The sequence below is a fragment of the Microchirus variegatus genome (assembly GCF_963457635.1).
Source record: "Microchirus variegatus genome assembly, chromosome: 4".
Classification (NCBI taxonomy): Eukaryota; Metazoa; Chordata; class Actinopteri; order Pleuronectiformes; family Soleidae; genus Microchirus; species Microchirus variegatus.
In genome coordinates, this window is record NC_139805.1 from 17,164,460 (window position 1) to 17,184,129 (window position 19,670).

Genomic DNA, 19,670 nt, shown 5'->3' on the forward strand with positions numbered 1-19,670 from the left:
GTATTATACGAGATCTTATATGGGAATCAGAGGAATTAAAGGTCTAGTCCCCCTCGCTCAGATGACTAAACCATATGCAACTAAAACATTTTTTTTATTATAAAAAAAAAAAAAAAAAAAATCGTGCAGGAAACCCAACCAGTCATTAAAAATCCTTTAGCCAAGCGGAGTATATAAAGCAGCAGACTAGTTCCACACATCCCGAAACAAATAAATAAAATAATAGTAATCTGAATAATTCAGCTGTTGTTGGAAAAGCAAAATGAAGCAGGTTTTAAACACAAATAAATACTCCATCCCAAATAAGTGCTATAATCCCTTACAGGTCCAGTGAGTAAGAATGAGTGACATCTAGTGGAGAGACTGCAGACTGCAACAACCAGATGACTCCCCCACTTGCTCCTTCCCTTTACCCAGGGCAACAGGGCACTATAATGGCTTTTCAACTGCATATTTTATATATATATATATATATATATATATACACATATATATATATATACAGTGCTCTAGATGGAAATTTAACCAGTCATTTAAAAGCCAGCAAGTAAAGTAGTGGGCTATTTGTACACAACCAGAAACAATCATCAGCAGCGTAAGGTTATTGCTAGCAAAGCAAATTAAAGCAGGTTTTAAACATCAAGGAATGAAGTAGAAACAAAGCCATGCTGAGATTTTTATTCATCTCAACTAAGCAGTAGAAATGCTTTCATTTATATATAGCACTAAAAACACCTGTTGTATGCACGTAACAGGAATTGTTAAGCAGGCCGCAGTTAGATGAGATTTCATTTGCTTTTAAAAGGGCAAATTTTTTTGATCTGTAAATTTATTCCATTTATTATGCAACATACTGAATGCAGACACTACGAGAAGAGTGGGATGTGTGTAATTCCACAGCAGTTACTGATTTAGACAAAAGTGTGGATGCACATATCTGGAAGTCAGGCTATAAAAAGTAGGTGGGCATCAGTCAGGGGGGGGACAAGAAAAAAAAGTTTTAGACTGGATAATTATAAAAACAGATAATAAAATACTTCAACATAAAAGATTTACAAACAGTACATCACCACTCTCACAATGCCAACACACAGACAAGAGGCGTTTGTGACACTTTAGGCTTTATAAAAAATAAAAAATAAATGAAGCCAACAGATGTAAAGGCTGCACAAAAACTTTCCACTCAAACTCCCCACGAGAATCCTTTTGCTCTCATACTAGCCCTGCCTACATTCTGGTCACAGGTGCTAAAACTGTCATCATTCAATCATCATACAGTTTGAACAACCAACGTAAGAGTTCATGTGGTAGAAAGAACAAAAGTAGCCACGAAGCAGGGGTTTAGGCTGAGGATCCAGGACAGGCCAAGTGTCTTATAAACGGATAAGGAAATTTCCAGAACAAAACCGATTCACACCGTGCCACAAACTATCACACTAATAAGCTTTCCTTTTTTTCGCTGGGATAAATACACAACTGGTGTGAACAAAAGGGGCCTTTTCTGGCTGAATATCATATCGTACAAAATGTCCAAAACATCAACAGTGATGTGACAGGTACTGTAGGGGGGGATACTGTGTGTGTGTGTGTTGAATGATGTCAAACAAAGAGACCACCGTCTTTTTGTGCTTGGTTCACTGCACTGGTGGTTAAAAGTCTTTCAGCTTTCAACTGTCGGTGCTTCCGCCTCTGCAGAGATGGAGTTGTTGTCTTCTTCCTCGTCTTCATAGCTGTGTGTCCGTTGTTCAACAGGACTGCTTGGGCTCCGCCTAAAGATAAACAAAAGTCAGTCACAAACCAAACTGTGCTTCAATCACAATAACTATACCAGGACGTAAACCAGGGAACACGCTCACACAAGATTCATCTCAGTTAACAAGGTTTTAGGTTAAGAGATTCAACGGTTCCTTTAATGCGGAAATATGGGATTTTGTCAAACTGTGTTTTACTGTGCAGGTGTCTACTATAAAGGGATATTTCAGACAGTCCTTTCTAGCTGGAAACTCACATTAAGTAAACCACATACTCTGTCACACCAAAGTCCATAGAGAAAACCAGTATTTTTAATTGGCATGACAAAGAGGAAATGGAAAAGGTCTACTGCTGCATCACTTGGGTAAATCCGAACACTTGGTTATTAACCAAGAGCAATACCTCATACAACCACACTTCAAAAATCAAAGCCATCCCTTTAATACACTTTCAGTGTGTACTGTATGCATCAACAGCTGGAACAAGCTTTAAGCTGTAAGCAAAACAATGTACTTTACTTCAAACTGGATGTTCACCTGTTTGGACTTGAAGCATCATTATCGTCGTGATTCACCTCCTCCTCCTGGCCAGGTGATTTAGGTTTTTCCTCAACTTCCATATCATCTTTTTTCTGCTCTGATTCCCCGTTCATTGGAGTAGAGTCTAGAAGAGACACATTTAGATTCATATAATAATGCAGGTTAAACCAAAAGTATATAAAACCTAATTTAAAAGGTTGAATTTCGATCACATGCAGTCTAATCCAGTCATTTGTTTTACCTGCATCTTCCTGCGTCTCCTTCCCGTTATCTTCTGGTTCCTTGTCTGTTAGAGGTTTAGCGACCGCTTCGGCCTTTCCCACAAAGCGGAGTTTTAGCTTATTGTAGACCTCACTGGCTTTTTCCATGACTGCATTGCTGGCTTTATACCGCCGGATCTAAATTATTCGAAGTAAAAACTATTAGATACAACAAATGTGTGCTTTGCAAAGAAAAAAATGATGGCAGCCAAAGTAAGGACAATTAAATGCACCTTCTTTAATGTGGCAATAACTTCAGCGTTCTTATGGAGGATCTGGCTGGTGACTGGAACAGCCTCGAGCTCTTCCAGCGCCTGTAGACACCGATCTATGTCCTAGAAATCAACGAAAAAATACACCAAAGTTCAGTTTTCAGGCTCAAATTAAAATACAGAAAAAAGACTATGAAACGTGCCACTCACTGGGTTGTCCACTTTGAGTGCAAACTTTATATCTGTGTGGAGTTTCTGTAGCCGCTCTTCTGGCGACGGCTCTGCATTTGGACACATACAGCAACAGTCACTAAAACAATATTATTGAGGTTTTCAGTAGAGTGTAGCATGGTTTACACTGACCCTTTTTCTTTTCCACTTTCTTCTCTGGCAGCCTCTCCGGTTTACGTTTGGGCTTTTCAGGCTTAGATCTGAAAGAAAGATGATTATTAGGTTTAATAAATGAATATACACTTTAGGGATGGGAATTTCAGACATTTTGAGAGTCAATTGTCGAGGTCCACGTGTCAATTCTTTGTTGATTTTTTTTTTACAGCAGCAGCTTCTTTAATCTCGGTTGGTCGTGAACTTTACGTGTTTGTGACAACTTTTTTTAATAAAAATGTTTTTGTCGAGGTGCGCGCGTGTCGATTGTCGATCGATTTGTCGACAAAAATACACTTCAGTTTGTGCAACTTTATGCACTCACCTGGTCCTGGACTTTTCCTCTAATCGTTTTGCTTTCTTCTCTTTTAGCTCTTTCTCCTTTCTTTCTTTTCTCTCCTTCTCTTTCTTTATCCTTGCTTTCTTCTGGTTGTCTGGCTTTTTAGATGGTTTCTTCGCCTTTTCAGGATAAAAGGTTTCATGTATAAATATTAATAACATCAAAAACATTTCGCTTCTTGAATATGGACAATGAATGCAGTTTGCTTTCAGTAAGCAACGTTACCTCAACTGGTGGTGAAGAATCAGAGTCAGAAGGGGCAGGAATCGGAGGTGGAGGTGGTTTCTTGGATTTCTTCAGCGGGTGATCGTCTACACCTCCGTCCGAGCTACTGCTGCTGTCACTGTCACTTGCTTTTTTACTCTTGGATTTTTTCTTTTTCTCTTCCTCTTCCTTCTCTCTCTCGCGGAGCCGGCGGAGCTCCTCTGCCTCCTCCTTTTTCCTGCGCTCCTCCAGCTCTCGTCTTCGTTCCTCGTCCCGTTTCTTCCATTCACTGATGCGGTCGGGTTCACTGTCACTGCGACAAAACAGGGTATGATGCCTTGAAAACTGCCAAAGTGCACACTAGAATTCATAATAGTGTGTAAATCTGTGGCGCATTAGTGGGCAAACGGAGGCCTTTGAGCATACAGACCTGTCACTGTCGGAGGAAGATGAAGGAGCTCGTTTTGCAGGTGGTGGTTTGGGTTTGCGTGCACGAGGCTTTGGCGCAGGTTTCTCTAAAGGAGAAAAAGGACGATCATGGAGCGCATGTTAATAAAAGCGAAAAAAGGACAGGAAACCTTGCTTCTGATAACATACGATCGACATGCCTGTAGATATACACATCAGAGTTCTAACTGATAAATAAACCAGACTGAAGATGTACCTTTCTTGCGTGCTTGTGGGCCTTTCCGAGGCGGCGGATCTGATTCCGATTCAGACTTTGAGCCAGACTGAGATTCTGAGCCAGACACAGCTGGTCTAGGTTTCTCATCCTCGGAGTCACTGTCGACTACTTTCTTCTCTGACCCTGAGGCTGAACCTGAATCCGAGTCTGATGTAGCCTTCTGTGACATGACGCAGAGGAGGGAAATGAGAAGGAGACGGCACACAACAATCAAAATCTTTCAATGTATTAATTAATGGGACAAATGTTCACCTTTTTCTTTCCCCTGCCTCCAGCTTTCTTTCCACCTCGTCCACCAGTTTTTTTCTCTGGAGTAAAATCCTGTCAGAAAAGTTTATTAACACTTCCTTCTGGTTCTTTAGTTTTAGAATCATACCATGTTGTGTATGTGTTATTACCTGGTCACTGTTTTTTCCAGCATCAGAATCCGAGGGTGTGGGTTCTGACTCGGAAGGGGATCCACTCTCCTCTTCGTCTCGGTCACTGGACGAGCCCCGGGCTTTTTTAGGAGGAGGAGGCCGCTGAAGAGAAAACGCAAGCAAAAGAGAAATATACCTTTCACTCACTCACACTCAATTATTTAAAGCTGCAGTGTATACATTGCAATGATATTTGTTGCTGTGTAAATCAAATCACTTCCTGTGTGCAGTGACAAAATGCAATATCTATACATTTGTGTGGAATCAGCATTGTGTGAACTCACTTGACCATGGTTTGAACATAACAAAATGTAACATATGATTATATTCTAAAGTTACACACAACAGTTTTATGGCTTGTTTAATTAACACTGGTTATAAACGAAAGTTAAGTGCAGTGTTAAGGAAGGGTCAATATGTGAACAACTACCTTGGGAGCTGCTGGCTTTCGCTTCACTCCTCCTCCTTCTCTTTCTCCTCCTTCTCCTTCTTCTCCTTCTTCTCCTTCTTCTCCTTCTTCTCCTCCTTCTCCTCCTTCTCCTCCTCCTCCTCCCCTTCCATGATCTCCGCTCCCAGAATCTGAGTCAACCTCACTTGCTGAATCTGCTTTCTGAGGAACGGCAACCTCGTCATCATCTTCTTCCACGTCGCTTCCTTTTTCAGCGTTGTTGCCCTCACTGTCAGATGAGCTGGCTGGCTACAAAGAAACCACGACAGAAAGATTAATACAAACGCTTCACCTACATGACATGCATTCAACGATCATGAAAATGCTAGCGTGAAATGAACCAACCGATACGCTGACGCTAGTAGCAGCATCAAAATCGATTGAAATTAAGATCAAATCAAGTTAAAACTTAAATATGTGTAGCATACAGTGTGACACTCGAGGGCAACATCCTGAGTATAAGATCTGACTTACTGCAGGTGGTGCACTGTAAGACGCATGTGGATTGTTCTGGATCTCCCATAAACCTTCATTGAACCCCTTCCTTTTGTTGGGCTTTCCGTAACGCTCTTTGTACTTCTCATAGGAAAAAAGGTCCTTTGCTGCCAGGAATGCTCTGTTAAAAAGAAAAGGATACAACTTTTTTTTACCAACAATACTGAACAAAAACAACAACAATGACCTATTGAAATAAAACGTTGTTGACAGTAAGGAAGTTCTACATTGACTGGAGACATAAGAACAACTGTGCCACCTAGTGGTAGATAAATATACAGCGGGTGCCAGATGCTGTGGGTATCTGCTGACTGATAGGTGCCTGATGCCGTTTCAAACACATGCCAGCATCATTCAAAAATACAAATAAAGTCAATATTTATCTGTAACCTGCAGAAAATAAAAATAAAAAGTATTGTTGGGAGACAGTAGTGTTTTTGTTAGTCTACAGCTCAACACATTGCTCTTACAAAGATATTATCAGTCTATAAAAAACAAAGGAGTCACAGTCTGATAAAAAAAAAAAAGCCAATTCAAGTATGACAGAAATGACAAATGTACCCCAAAAAACAGTAAAGCAATAAAGTGTTTAACTCACGTCTCATGAGTCCCAAAGAAAAATATTGGAATTTTATTGGGGGGAGGTTTCACTGCTCCATCAGCCACATCCTCAATCTGTAAACAAGCAAGACTTTCATGAAAAGATGACGAAGGGCGATTTTGTGTGTGCACCTGGGAAATTTAACATGACAACACCATGCACGGTTTTACTGGAACCAAGTCAGTTTTAACATACAAGGAATTTGCTCTGGTGTTTACAAAATTACAGTTAAAGATGAATGACGTTTGAGGTTAAATTGAGGGGAAACATAATGTGGAAAATAAGTTAAAAAAAAAAAAGAGGCGATACAACACTTAAATGTAAACCTATCGACAGTGATTATCATAATTATTAATGACTTTTATATATCAATAATTTTATTAAATTATTCTGGTATTTGTTTTCCTTTATTGGGGATATGTATTGACCTACAAATGTATAGAGGTCAATAGACTACATTTATACACAAATGTGTATATGGATGTAAATATATAATGGAGGGTAAGCCTGCTATGTATGTGCAGTGTATAGCACACTGGGAATAGTCTCCTATTTGTTTTTAGCTATTATGATACACACTTATGGTATTTAGAAATGTAGTTTACTATTATATCAATGACATAACAAGTTATATTATTTATATTTGTATTATTTTCATCATCTTTAGTCTATTAGTGGTATTTTAGTGAATTTGACCTAAACCAATACAGGAGGAACAACTGTTGTGGTTATGAAAATGTACGATTGTGTGTGAGTGGCTGTCAATGCTGTTATTTCAGTTCATTTATATTTATAATTATTAAGTGGATGCGCACACTTGAAGGCGGAAACGTCTGCGTATCGAAGACAAATGCGCGGTTATGTGGAACGCCATGAAGAAAAAAAAACATCGTTAGCTTTGCTGCTGTTTGTCTCCATATACTGTAGATAATGCTAACAGCATCTCCTGCAGATGCCACCACTGGTGCACATACTTCGGGCCTGTAATACAGCGTGTCAGCCCATTTAATTTAAGTTATGTATCTATGTGATGGGTGTCCATGTTAGACAGAAGATACACAGAGAAGCTTCTCCAGCAACCCACCCCCTCCGCCCCTCCGTCTGCTGCTAGCCTCGCTGACTTACCCTGGCTGGCCAGTGGGGGTATCCCTTCATTTTAGCGAAGACCAGGTCTCCGGCCTCGAAGTTGTGTGGCATTGTCCCGCTCCTTTATGCAGCCCAGATGTACGAATGTCCCGCTGTGCAGCCTTTCTGTGTCTCTCTGCGTTGGCTGTTTTCAGGTCGACACGAAACCTGGAAACGATGGGGGTTAGCTACGAAGCTAACAGTGAGTGAACTAACGTTACCGCGAGAAGATGCAGCGGCGTGAAGACAGATACTAACGCACAAAGTGCTTCCGGTAAAGGGTTACTTCGTGCTTCAAAACAAAGGTCCTCCTATTCCGAAAAAGAGCCACGAAGAAATATCGCATTTGAAATTCAACTTCGATGCAATTGGCTGTTTTCAGTCTCAACATTCTTTTTGTTGTTTCTAATTTGTCATCCTCTTTGTTGCTGCAATACCGCAACTTTCCACACAGTGTCACGAACAAAAGAACATGTTTATCCTAATATTACTATCAATATGTACATATACATTCATATGGGAGTTCAAAATAAACTTTAGTTGTTTGTTAATTGTTATTTAGCCTCATGAATGTACAGACGCCAATGTTGTATTTGGGTTATTTTTTATAACTTTTGGCTTTGTAAAGTGAGGGGTTTCTCTGTCAGTATTAACGTTCATTTAAAAAAGTAGTATTGGATCGAAATATTTACAAAGAAATGATGACTCTCTCCTGTAAATAAGTTCCTCACAGGAATTCTCACACAGTGAAAAAGTATATAAATGATGTAACTAATGTATTTTATGTTATTGCCAACAATAAATAAACCAACACAAATGTATATATATATACGTCCTATTTAGCATAATAAAGAAATATTTAAATGAAATGATGCATATTAACGTAGGTTAGTTACATTAATTACATACATTTAAAAATTACTAAATAACGCAGTTACGGACCTTTATTCTACAAAGCACAGTTGTCGTGGCGGATATGATGTCATACAATGTTATGGAACGCTTTACTGAGCCGGATAGAGCAGCCTGGTAGTTTCTATCCGATAGGACAACTCGAGCGGAAGTCCCGCCTTCTCTGCTCTACTATTGGCTAACGCACGATCGGTTTCCTATTCACCCAATGACAGCTGACAATGTGGAAGCTAGCGCTGACCTCCCACTGTATTCACCTCTATTGCGGAGCCATGTTTCGGTCTCTGAGACGCGTTCAGCAGTTTAACTGCAAACTCCTGACTTTGCAAAGACTCAGCGTCAGCTCTAAAGCCCCTCTCTGCACTTCCAGAATGGCCAGCTCAGAGTACAGGATTGAGCAGGACACGTTTGGTGAGCTCAAGGTCCCAGCTGACAAGTACTACGGTGCTCAGACTGTCAGATCCACCATGAACTTCAAGATTGGAGGACCAAGTGAGAGAATGCCAATCCAAGTGATCAAGGCGTTTGGTATTTTGAAGAAAGCAGCAGCTGAGGTAAACAAAGAGTACGGCCTTAACCCAAACGTAGCAGACGCAATCATCCAGGCTGCAGAGGAGGTTTCAGCTGGTAAACTGGATGATCATTTCCCTCTGGTGGTGTGGCAGACTGGATCTGGAACTCAAACCAACATGAACGTCAACGAGGTAATCAGCAACAGGGCTATTGAGATCATGGGAGGGAAACTGGGCTCTAAAGATCCTGTCCATCCCAATGATCACGTCAACAAGAGTCAGAGCTCCAATGACACCTTCCCGACTGCCATGCACATAGCTGCAGCCACAGAAGTCCATCATGTGCTGCTGCCTGGTCTGCAGACGCTGCATGATGCTCTGGCTGCCAAAGCTGAAGAGTTCAAAGACATCATCAAGATCGGGCGCACACACACTCAGGATGCGGTGCCACTCTCGCTTGGTCAGGAGTTTGGTGGTTATGTCCAGCAGGTGAAGTACAGCATTAAGAGAGTGAATGCTGCCATGCCCAGGGTGTACGAGCTGGCGGCAGGAGGCACAGCAGTAGGAACTGGACTCAACACACGCATTGGCTTCGCTGAGAAAGTAGCTTCTACCGTTTCTTCGCTCACAGGCCTGCCTTTTGTGACAGCCCCCAACAAGTTTGAAGCTCTGGCAGCCCACGATGCTCTGGTGGAGTTGAGTGGAGCACTGAACACAGTGGCCGTCAGCATGATGAAGATTGCCAACGACATTCGTTTCTTGGGTTCAGGGCCCCGCTCTGGTCTGGGGGAGCTCATCTTACCTGAGAACGAGCCAGGAAGCAGTATCATGCCAGGTAAGGTGAACCCCACCCAGTGTGAGGCCATGACCATGGTGGCAGCCCAGGTGATGGGGAACAACGTCGCAGTCACCGTCGGAGGCAGCAACGGACACTTTGAGCTCAATGTCTTCAAACCTATGATCATCAAGAATGTGCTGAACTCTGCTCAGCTGCTGGGTGATGCCTCCGTCTCCTTCACCAACAACTGTGTGGTGGGCATCCAGGCCAATACAGAGAGGATCAACAAGCTCATGAATGAGTCTCTCATGTTGGTCACAGCTCTTAACCCACACATTGGTTATGACAAAGCTGCCACCATCGCCAAGACCGCTCACAAGAGGGGATCGACGCTGAAGGCCATAGCTGTGGAGCTGGGCTACCTGACAGAGGAGCAGTTCGACCAGTGGGTGAAGCCAAGTGAAATGCTGGGGCCAAAATGAACATTCTTAACACCAACTAATTCACCATGGACTACTGTACCTTATCTCCCTTGGTTTACAGTATGTTTGGCCTTTGTCCTTTGTCCTGTGTTCCAGTTCGAATGAAAATACACAAGAATTTAACAAATACTATGGTTTTCTGGCATTTTTCTTACATTAGTTTACATTACATAGTTTACATTAGTCTTTCATCAGAGATGAAAGAGAAAGAAGCATGTACAATATAAGATAAGGATATAAGATATAAAATAAGGTTCCTCAATTTCTTTATAATAATACTGTATACAGATTTATATAGCACTTGTCAAATTGAGTGTTTTACATATACAACCACAAGATAAATTTAAAGAACCAAAAACATACTGGAAGCCAGTTTAAAGAGGCTAAAATTGAACCAGAAATAACAAGATGAACAAATGCAGGCCAATCAATGATTAAATATATATTGATATGATAATGTATACAAAAGTAAAATAATTTATACATTTAAAAAAAGATGTTTTGTACACGTTTTGGGTACAAGTTGTAAAAGAAGGTGAACATTTCCTCCTCTTCTATTTGGTCCAGCTGACCTTAGGAATATCACAGAGCTCTGTCAGGGTGAAGACCCTGTAAACAAATGAAACCATAATATATATGTTAGTTTATTCTGAAGTCACAAACATGAGTGTTCTCTGTGCAATTTGGGGAAAAACAATAAAAATAATTGTATATAAGTCACCCAAAAACCAATATTAACTGGCGTTTGATGAGTTTGAATAAACAGATTAGTTTGAACGATTCTCTGCTAGGTCTGGTGCCATATTTACCTCAACATGGTCTTTATGTGTCTTTGAAGCTTTTGTCATGATCCTCTCCACCTGCTGTAAGTAAAGAGACAAATAAATGGCTACAAAGTGGTGCACAATCACTGTTGACAGAGTTAAAGTGCGATAAAATCCTCTTCACATACAACTGAACAACGACTACTCTCAACCATGAACTCAAAAATATGGGTCTGGTCTTTAAGATCAAAATAAATCACACATTAATGATCCTGTGTGTGATGCTTCCCATAAGTATGCATGTATAAGTGTTCAAATTAAATAAATTTTTTTAATTTTAGTAGGCTAAGACTAAGCTTTTTCTTTGTACTTTAGGCAAAAGCTTAAAAGTAAGTACCTATACTTTGATGAAATATTACTCAAGTAGAAGTGAAAGTAGTCATCTGAAAATGTACTCGAGTAGAAGTAAAAAGTAGTTCATTTGAAATGTACGTTAAGTAAAAGTTACTTAGTTACTTTGCGTGGGGTGTGAGGGTAGTAGAAATATGACAAGGGGTCAGAAATCCAAATTTTGGAGCTCACGCACCCGGCGCAACACGGGATATTACATGACTTTTGGCCACGCTCTCTATGTTCACGCGCCAGTGCCGGTGCTAATCACATCATCATTCGTCTGGTTCTGGTGTATATTTTCCCCCTGTAGGTCTTCATTGTGCTGAATTTTTATTTTTACTCAGTAACGGATAGGATTTATAAAGTAGCTAAGTACAATACTTGAGTCAATACGTACTCAAGTGAAATACAAAATCCTGATTTTAAATTGTAATTAAAAAATACAAAATACACAAAAAAAAGTATTCAATACAGTAACTTGAGTAAATGTATTTCGTTACTTTCCACCTCTGAGGATTGGTCCCCATATTAACAACAGTCTCGCCATTAGATGAAACCAAGTCTTACATACTGGCCCTTTTTATACAAACATGAAGAATACACATTATCCCACAGTTCTGTTCAGTAGACATGTTTACATGTGAATACAGTTGGCTTTCTCTCACTGGTGTTTACCGTAGAACTTGTACTTTGGTACAGTGGGAAAGTCAAAGCAAAAAAAATGAACTCGTAGCCACATAAAGATATCCGAGAGTGTTAATGTTAAACTACAACAGTGTAGGTTTATGTAGTTAGGCCTGACATCTATGTTTATAAGACATTTTCTATCCAAAATGGCGCTATTTATTTTATTTCTGTTGTGTACCATTTTAAACCTGTGTAGTTTTCTAATATCACCGCCCCTGTGTGCGTATGTTTATCAGTAGCTAGTTAGCCAAAAAGTGGACTTTCATACTGATTTGGCATTATGGCGGCTGTTGTCACAAAACAACCAGATTGTTTTTGACTAAAAAGCTGGGATGGTGAGTTAATTTACCAAGCAAACCCCACTGACAACTTACCCTTTCTTTGCTTGCATCTTTTCAAAGGCTATTTGTGCTGCTTGTCCTTTTGCTAGCCTTCTCAGTTTTCGCCTCCTCGTCGTTTTGACTGGTCACGACCTACTTCAGGCATAGTTTGCTCTCTTTATCCTTCTTCCTAAAAAAGATATGTAACAGTTTATTGACATCATCACTGGAGCCACAAAAGAGCAGATATTTCCCACTGTAAAATAATATCCTCACAGCAAAGTTGTTCAAATAAATCAAGATACTGGAAGTTTTAGCAAACAGGCTAACATTAGCCTCACCTAAATAAAGCAGTTATTTGTCATTTGTGACATTTTCTGCACATTTAAACTTGTATTTTACTAAAAAATACTACCAATTAACACAACACTCACCTTTTACCAGCTGAAACTGATTTTAGAGTCATTCTCCATCGTTTGTTTTACTGTAAGTGCTGCTACCTGTCAGGTTAATAGAAAATCATTTTGTATTTTCACGCATGAAATGTTGTGTTACTGCCGTCTTCTAGATTAAATTATCTGTTATATTTCTTCCCCTTGCTTTGAGGCTGCATTAGACATACATCATTCCAGGACTTTGAACTGAAGACTTCAAAGCCATTCCATAACCCAATGTTGTGACAAGAATTCAGGCAAGTCTTTGGTTGATAAAGTGCTATCATGTCTTCAGGAAGCCATGTTTCTGTCTCTGGGACGTGTTCAACAGATTAACTGCAACCTCCTAATTTTGCATAGCCTCAGTGTCAGCTCTAAAGCCCCTCTCTGCACTTCCAGAATGGCCAGGTCAGAGTACAGGATTGAGCAGGACACGTTTGGTGAACTCAAGGTCCCAGCTGACAAGTACTACGGTGCTCAGACTGTCAGATCCACCATGAACTTCAAGATTGGAGGACTTAATGAGAGAATGCCAATCCAAGTGATCAAGGCGTTTGGTATTTTGAAGAAAGCAGCAGCTGAGGTGAACAAAAAGTTCGGCCTAGCCCCAAACATAGCAGACGCAATCATCCAGGCTGCAGAGGAAGTTTCTGCTGGTAGACTAGATGATCATTTCCCTCTGGTGGTGTGGCAGACTGGATCTGGAACTCAAACCAACATGAACGTCAACGAGGTAATCAGCAACAGAGCTATTGAGATCTTGGGGGGGAAACTGGGCTCTAAAGATCCTGTCCATCCCAATGATCATGTCAACAAGTGTCAGAGCTCCAATGACACCTTCCCAACTGCCATGCACATAGCTGCAGCCATAGAAGTCCATCATGTGCTGCTGCCTGGTCTGCAGACGCTGCACGATGCTCTGGCTGGCAAAGCTGAAGAGTTCAGAAGCATCATCAAGATCGGGCGCACACACACTCAGGATGCGGTGCCACTCACGCTTGGTCAGGAGTTTGGTGGTTATGTCCAGCAGGTGAAGTACAGCATTAAGAGAGTGAATGCTGCCATGCCCAGGGTGTACGAGCTGGCGGCAGGAGGCACAGCAGTAGGAACTGGACTCAACACACGCATTGGCTTCGCTGAGAAAGTAGCTTCCAAAGTTTCTTCGCTCACAAGTCTGCCTTTTGTGACAGCCCCCAACAAGTTTGAAGCTCTGGCAGCCCACGATGCTCTGGTGGAGTTGAGTGGAGCACTGAACACAGTGGCCGTCAGCATGATGAAGATTGCCAATGACGTTCGTTTCTTGGGTTCAGGGCCCCGCTCTGGTCTGGGGGAGCTCATCTTACCTGAGAACGAGCCAGGAAGCAGTATCATGCCAGGTAAGGTGAACCCCACCCAGTGTGAGGCCATGACCATGGTGGCAGCCCAGGTGATGGGGAACCATGTTGCAGTCACCATCGGAGGCAGCAATGGACACTTTGAGCTTAATGCCTTCAAACCTATGATCATCAAGAATGTGCTGAACTCTGCTCAGCTGCTGGGTGATGCCGCCGTCTCCTTCGCCAACAACTGTGTGGTGGGCATCCAGGCCAACACAGAGAGGATCAGAAAGCACATGAGTGAGTCTCTCATGTTGGTCACAGCTCTTAACCCACACATTGGTTATGACAAAGCTGCCACCATCGCCAAGACCGCTCACAAGAGGGGGTCGACGCTGAAGGCCATAGCTGTGGAGCTGGGCTACCTGACAGAGGAGCAGTTCGACCAGTGGGTGAAGCCAAGTGAAATGCTGGGGCCAAAGTAAAACTCACAACAAAATGTTCCGACAAAACAGAGACATTTATTTCAACAAGAGGTTCTGTGCAATTCCTGAATTATATGAGCAAAACTTCTCTTAGGGTGTAATAATATTTTTGTTGTTGTTTGATACGGCCTTTTACAGGTGTTTACTCCAAGAAACATAGGGAAAGAAAAAATATAACGTTTTGACACACCTGCACAAACTTGGACTAAGAGTATGTATGTATGTATGTATTTTTTAACCTGGATAACACTTTGCAATAAGACATATTAAAAGATAAACCAGAGAGTATAACACTAAACCCCACATAATTGTGTTTGATACTTCAGCTGGGCTCGTCACTCCATTTCATCAAGAGTGCAGTGCTTTGTCGAATCACTCGTTGCTATAGTTTTGAAACTTCAAGTGTCACATGTGCCAATCCCATAATTCAATATAGACTTCAGTACATTGTTCTGTGTTCCAATTCTGATGACAATATAAGAATTCTAAAGCAAATATCTGGTTTTCTTTAGATTAGTATTCAATAATAAAACCATCAGAAGATATACTAAGTCATAAAATGATGTCAACAGGAATAAACTACACCGTGTATTAGATGAAACAAATAAACTTTCCTCATTTTCTTTATTCTTCAGAAATGGCAAAAAAATAATAAATGAATTCCAGAAACCAAATGGTAATTGTATATATACAAGATTAGAAAGAACATACACAAGATTAGCAAAGATACATTTTTCGTGAATGCGCAAGATTTTTGTCCAAAAAAAAAGAACAGTGAACATTTCCTCCTCTTCTATTTGGTCCAGCTGACCTTGGGAATATCATAATGTTCTGTCAGAGTGTCCAGATGGCGATTAAAATCCTGTAGACAAATGAAAGACACATTAGACACATTTTGCAAACATCTCTCTGGTCAAACATTAAAGCATTTTGTGTGCAACTTGAAACATACCTCCACTCTGTGTTTGTGTGTCTTTGAAGCTTTGTTTAAAATCCTCTCCATTTGCTGTAAGGAAAGAGATAGAGACATCGCCACATGTAAGAAAGCTGAACATCATTACTGTCAGTTTAGGTACACTCTCGATGGAACTGAACAATTATTCATTATATTCATCAAGTATTCAATTAGAAAATTGTGCTGTGGTCCTGAATAAACAAAACTAATACAACTAATAATAATAAATAAAACTAACATTGTGATAGTAAATACTTTACATACCAACTACCTCCTGTATGTCAATGTATACTGAACACATAAGGAATGTTTATGTACAACATATGTCGGCTTTGGCTTGGATTTTGAATAGTTGATGTCACAAACTACCACCGCTTTGAGACAAATGTACTTGATTCCTATGACCAGTTATTAGGCCCCAGCTAGAGCTGAACAACTTACCCTCTTCTCTTGCATCTTGTCAAAAGCCATTTGTGCTGGAGTCCTTTTGTCAACATAGGCTTTCTTGGTGTTCACCTCCTCGTCGTTTTGATTGGTAGTGACCTGCTCCCGGCGATGTTTACTCTCTTTATCCTTCTTCTTCTTCCTAAAAGACGTGTAATAACAGTTAGCTAGTACGTCATGTACGTTTACTTCAAAACGTTAGGGATTTGTCTTGTACTTTGCACTTGTGTTATTTGGGGTCGTATGAAAATCAGAAATCAGTTGCTTTGTAGTGTGACTGTGTTTAACTAAATATAAGACAGCGTTCAATTCCTAGTGAAAGTAAGTAGATAGCATTAGCTAGTCTGTGAAGTAGCTAATTCTATCTAGCTAATGCCAGCTAAACAACGCAGTTAGTAACCACACAGAGGCCACGTCTAAAACAGTGATTATACTCTGTAATACTTTGTTTTCACAGCGTTTGTTTTCACATATGTATTCGACCAAAGCATGCTTGGTTACTCTAACTGTACATTGTTTGTGGTAGCAAACAAGTAAGCGTCAACCTCGCATAAACACAGCAGGGTTTTAATCAGTTGTGACTGAGAATTCAAAACATACGTTAAATTTACGTTACCAGATACAACATAACTCACTTTTTCCCAGCTGAAACGCTTCCAACGCCTTTTAATTTCAGGGAACTCTTCTGGACAGTTGCGTACTCCGACATTTTGGATACGTTTTTCTCTTTTGGGAGCCGTTCTTCTTCAACGTTTGTTTTGCCACTGTAGCGTCACAAACACAAATGCGTCACACGCGTGCTGCCACCTGTCGGGCTAAAATGAAATGCAAAGCCCCGTGTCAGCCATTTTGCAGTGTATCTTCCGGTCCAGAGGGGGCGCAGTATATTATTTTCACAAAGTCACACACAGCTAAGCAGAAGACCCCGGAAGTCGTAAGAAGCTATGAATGTCAAACGGTAGCATGGTTGAGCTTTGACTAACCTAACACAAACATGTCTTGTTACAGTTTATTTAGAATAGTAGCACTGACAAAATGCATCACAACCAGCCCGACAACGGTGCTTTGCAGGGCGAACGTGTCAAACAGACTACAGACACGTGGATATGCGAAGAAAGTCGGTGAGTCAGGAGGACATTTGTGTTCATCTGTAAAATCTCTGTGTTCTCTGCCAGTTTGAAACTGTAAAGGGGGATGAAACGAGTCAAATGTATTGACTGTGTGTTACTAGTGATTGGCAAATGAAGCGTATGTGACGCACTGAACCACTTGAGCCAAATACTGTACACCAATGTGTACTTTTTGTTAAGCAATAATACACCCTATATAAGACATTCCTTTAATATTAAATACCTAAATCATCTGTGAATCACACTAAATGATAGTCTGTTGGGTTTGTGTCAATGATAACATGCTGGCAATGGAATATTTCCTCTTGTCTTTCAGTGGCCAAAGGAAAGGGTAAAGGTATGGTCAAAGAGGAGCTGCAAGGTCCAGAAGTGTGTAAAGACACTGTCAAACTTACTTCTTATGCAGTAGGGGCCAACATCTTTAAACAAGGAGATGACCCCGAATTGAAGTCTCCTGAGGAATATCCAGAGTGGTGAGAGCACGTGTTTCTGCCCATATTACGATTTAGTGCAAACAGTTACAGTTGTGCCCCTCTTCAGTGAATGTTTTGTGTGTGTGTTTTGCTTATTTTATACTAACAATGCTATTTATTTCATTATATGTACACATTTTCATATATCATGCTCTTCCTCTCACTACGTTGCTTTCTCTACTTGCAGAGAGGAATAACACAGTAGTTCTAGCATGTATGGAAATCACACATTCAGAAAATATTAACAGAAACACATTGAAAAGAGTTGGAAGAGATGGTTCAGTCGACCAGCAATTCCTTTTTTCTTCTTCTGGTCTCTCCACTGGCAACCTGTTGAATTCTAGGTGTAGAGCGAAGTTAGCATTGACTGTGTCGGTACAATAACAATTTTATCATGTTATCAGGTTGTTCCAGCTGAACCTGGGAGAGCCCAAGAAGCTGGCGGAGCTGGAGCCAGAGCCAGACACATGGGAATACTGGAAGCGTCTGAGGAAGGAAAACATTTGGCGTTCCAACAGACTGCAAAAAGGGAAGAAGTTTTAAACCATCACTGGACTGACAGTGGGCAGCCATGTGCTTTGGACTCTAATGAACTGAATTTCTGTGACATGTGACATCAGCATGTCCACATCACATGTCTGGTTCCCTGAATTAAATATTATTAGACCCTTTACCACGTGCCATTCATCTAGTAGGTTGCCTGAAATAATGCAGCGCACACACAGTCCTTTATCTGCGTTGACATTCTGGGAGCCGTGTTTGGAAGCTGAAAGCATGAAACTGTTGCTGATTTAGGCTTCTAAGTTCTATGTGTTGTGACATTGTATTATCCTCCATACTGAGGGATGTGATCACAAATGGGCAGTGCTATGTACAGGTCAGAATGTCTCCAATTCATCCTAAATTCATCTTCACATTCAGAGGAAGCTTGAGCTAATGTCCTCTGACCAACATGTTGATTTATTTATAGCTATAACTACAACATTAACAACGATCACTGCATGATTTCCTTTTTTCTTGTCTATTTACCTGTCACTTGAGAGTGGACATATACAGTATGTACCGACAGACTCATTCAAGTTTTATCCTTGTGGGCGTACATATTGTCCCTATGTGATGGATGAGAGATCCAGTCACAAGTGTTTACAGTAGATGCATCCAGGACACACGTTAATGCCATTTATTTGTGAACTGTCACACTAATGTTGTCCACTTCTGATAGGATCTCAGAATGGATATTAATAACAGGTTTGAATGTGGCTTATATATGACACCACCAGAAAGGAAAGCAGAAATCACTGGTTAGGTTGAATATGTGGAGGTACTGTATGTCATATAATTAAATAACCCCAGCCTCAAAGGTCCAGTGTGTAAGAATTTGTGACATAAAATGGTGATACTGCAGATTGTAACAAATGGAAGATGCCTGCTCATCCCTATCTTTCTCAAATGTGTCAGGGAACTATGATGTTTTCTCATACTAGATATTCTGCGTAGTATGCTTCAGCATTCAAACTGTAGTAAATACATGGCGGCACAAGATGACAGCCTCCATAAAGCAACTATTTTTATTTTAAAGCAGTTATACAAACATACTTATTGGTAGTGGTTTACATTTCTGTCAATGAATGTCACAAGCTGTACAAAAACTGCACCAAAATGTTCGTTTAGTTGCTTCTGTGATTAAAGAGATATTGTGGTGAGAACTCATTCAGAAAGGTGACCGGCCTCCCACATTGTACGTTGGTAATGGTCTAATGATATTTTCACAAATCCTGTTTTTTTCTGCATTTTAGTTATTAAAAGAAAAAATGTCAATCAAAAGTTGTCACATTTTCTTGTTGATAAGTTGTTCTGAATAACCTGCAAGTAACGGTTCATGCGCAATTCACAGAGAACACGTTTTGGATTTGCACGCACAGGTTTTTTTTTTACACTGATAACTACGATATGTTCGTGGTTGCTGTGCCAACGCTTCATGCAAATGATTGAGGGGTGTCAGAAATGAGGAACTGAAATGAGAAGTTAAAAAAATAAAGAATCTGGGGAACTTCATCATGTAAGAGTGGAAGAGGGAGAGATATGACGAAACATCGTGTTATCGTCTCCTCATACAACTGT

General features: G+C 40.6%; 5 protein-coding genes across 5 annotated transcripts; 3 read left to right on the top strand and 2 right to left on the bottom strand.

The window, feature by feature from the left end:
* Positions 1–885: 885 nt before the first annotated feature.
* Positions 886–7,593, bottom strand: hdgfl2 (HDGF like 2). The gene is made up of 16 exons (XM_083888457.1): positions 7,465–7,593; positions 6,337–6,413; positions 5,718–5,859; positions 5,226–5,492; positions 4,775–4,897; positions 4,629–4,697; positions 4,356–4,536; positions 4,122–4,206; positions 3,713–4,004; positions 3,473–3,606; positions 3,127–3,194; positions 2,974–3,044; positions 2,785–2,886; positions 2,533–2,689; positions 2,289–2,415; positions 886–1,769 (listed from the first exon to the last, which is right to left on the bottom strand). The coding sequence occupies exons 1-16, from the start codon at positions 7,534–7,536 to the stop codon at positions 1,661–1,663; spliced, it is 2,076 nt and encodes a 691-aa protein (XP_083744583.1). The 5' UTR covers positions 7,537–7,593; the 3' UTR covers positions 886–1,660.
* Positions 7,594–8,607: 1,014 nt separating this feature from the next.
* LOC310926046 (fumarate hydratase, mitochondrial) lies at positions 8,608–10,266 on the top strand. Its single transcript, XM_083888146.1, has one exon. The coding sequence runs from the start codon at positions 8,649–8,651 to the stop codon at positions 10,146–10,148; it is 1,500 nt and encodes a 499-aa protein (XP_083744272.1). The 5' UTR covers positions 8,608–8,648; the 3' UTR covers positions 10,149–10,266.
* Positions 10,267–13,047: 2,781 nt separating this feature from the next.
* LOC310926530 (fumarate hydratase, mitochondrial-like) lies at positions 13,048–14,547 on the top strand (the record flags this gene model as incomplete). The annotated part of the gene is made up of 1 exon (XM_083888681.1): positions 13,048–14,547. The coding sequence occupies one exon, from the start codon at positions 13,048–13,050 to the stop codon at positions 14,545–14,547; it is 1,500 nt and encodes a 499-aa protein (XP_083744807.1).
* A 40-nt stretch (positions 14,548–14,587) lies between these two features.
* On the bottom strand, positions 14,588–16,691 carry fam32a (family with sequence similarity 32 member A). Its single transcript, XM_083887485.1, has 4 exons — positions 16,582–16,691; positions 15,944–16,088; positions 15,500–15,553; positions 14,588–15,409 (listed from the first exon to the last, which is right to left on the bottom strand). The coding sequence occupies exons 1-4, from the start codon at positions 16,653–16,655 to the stop codon at positions 15,341–15,343; spliced, it is 342 nt and encodes a 113-aa protein (XP_083743611.1). The 5' UTR covers positions 16,656–16,691; the 3' UTR covers positions 14,588–15,340.
* Positions 16,692–16,901: 210 nt separating this feature from the next.
* Positions 16,902–19,269, top strand: mrpl54 (mitochondrial ribosomal protein L54). The gene is made up of 3 exons (XM_083888154.1): positions 16,902–17,067; positions 17,393–17,549; positions 17,954–19,269. The coding sequence occupies exons 1-3, from the start codon at positions 16,941–16,943 to the stop codon at positions 18,090–18,092; spliced, it is 423 nt and encodes a 140-aa protein (XP_083744280.1). The 5' UTR covers positions 16,902–16,940; the 3' UTR covers positions 18,093–19,269.
* The last annotated feature ends 401 nt before the right edge of the window (positions 19,270–19,670 follow it).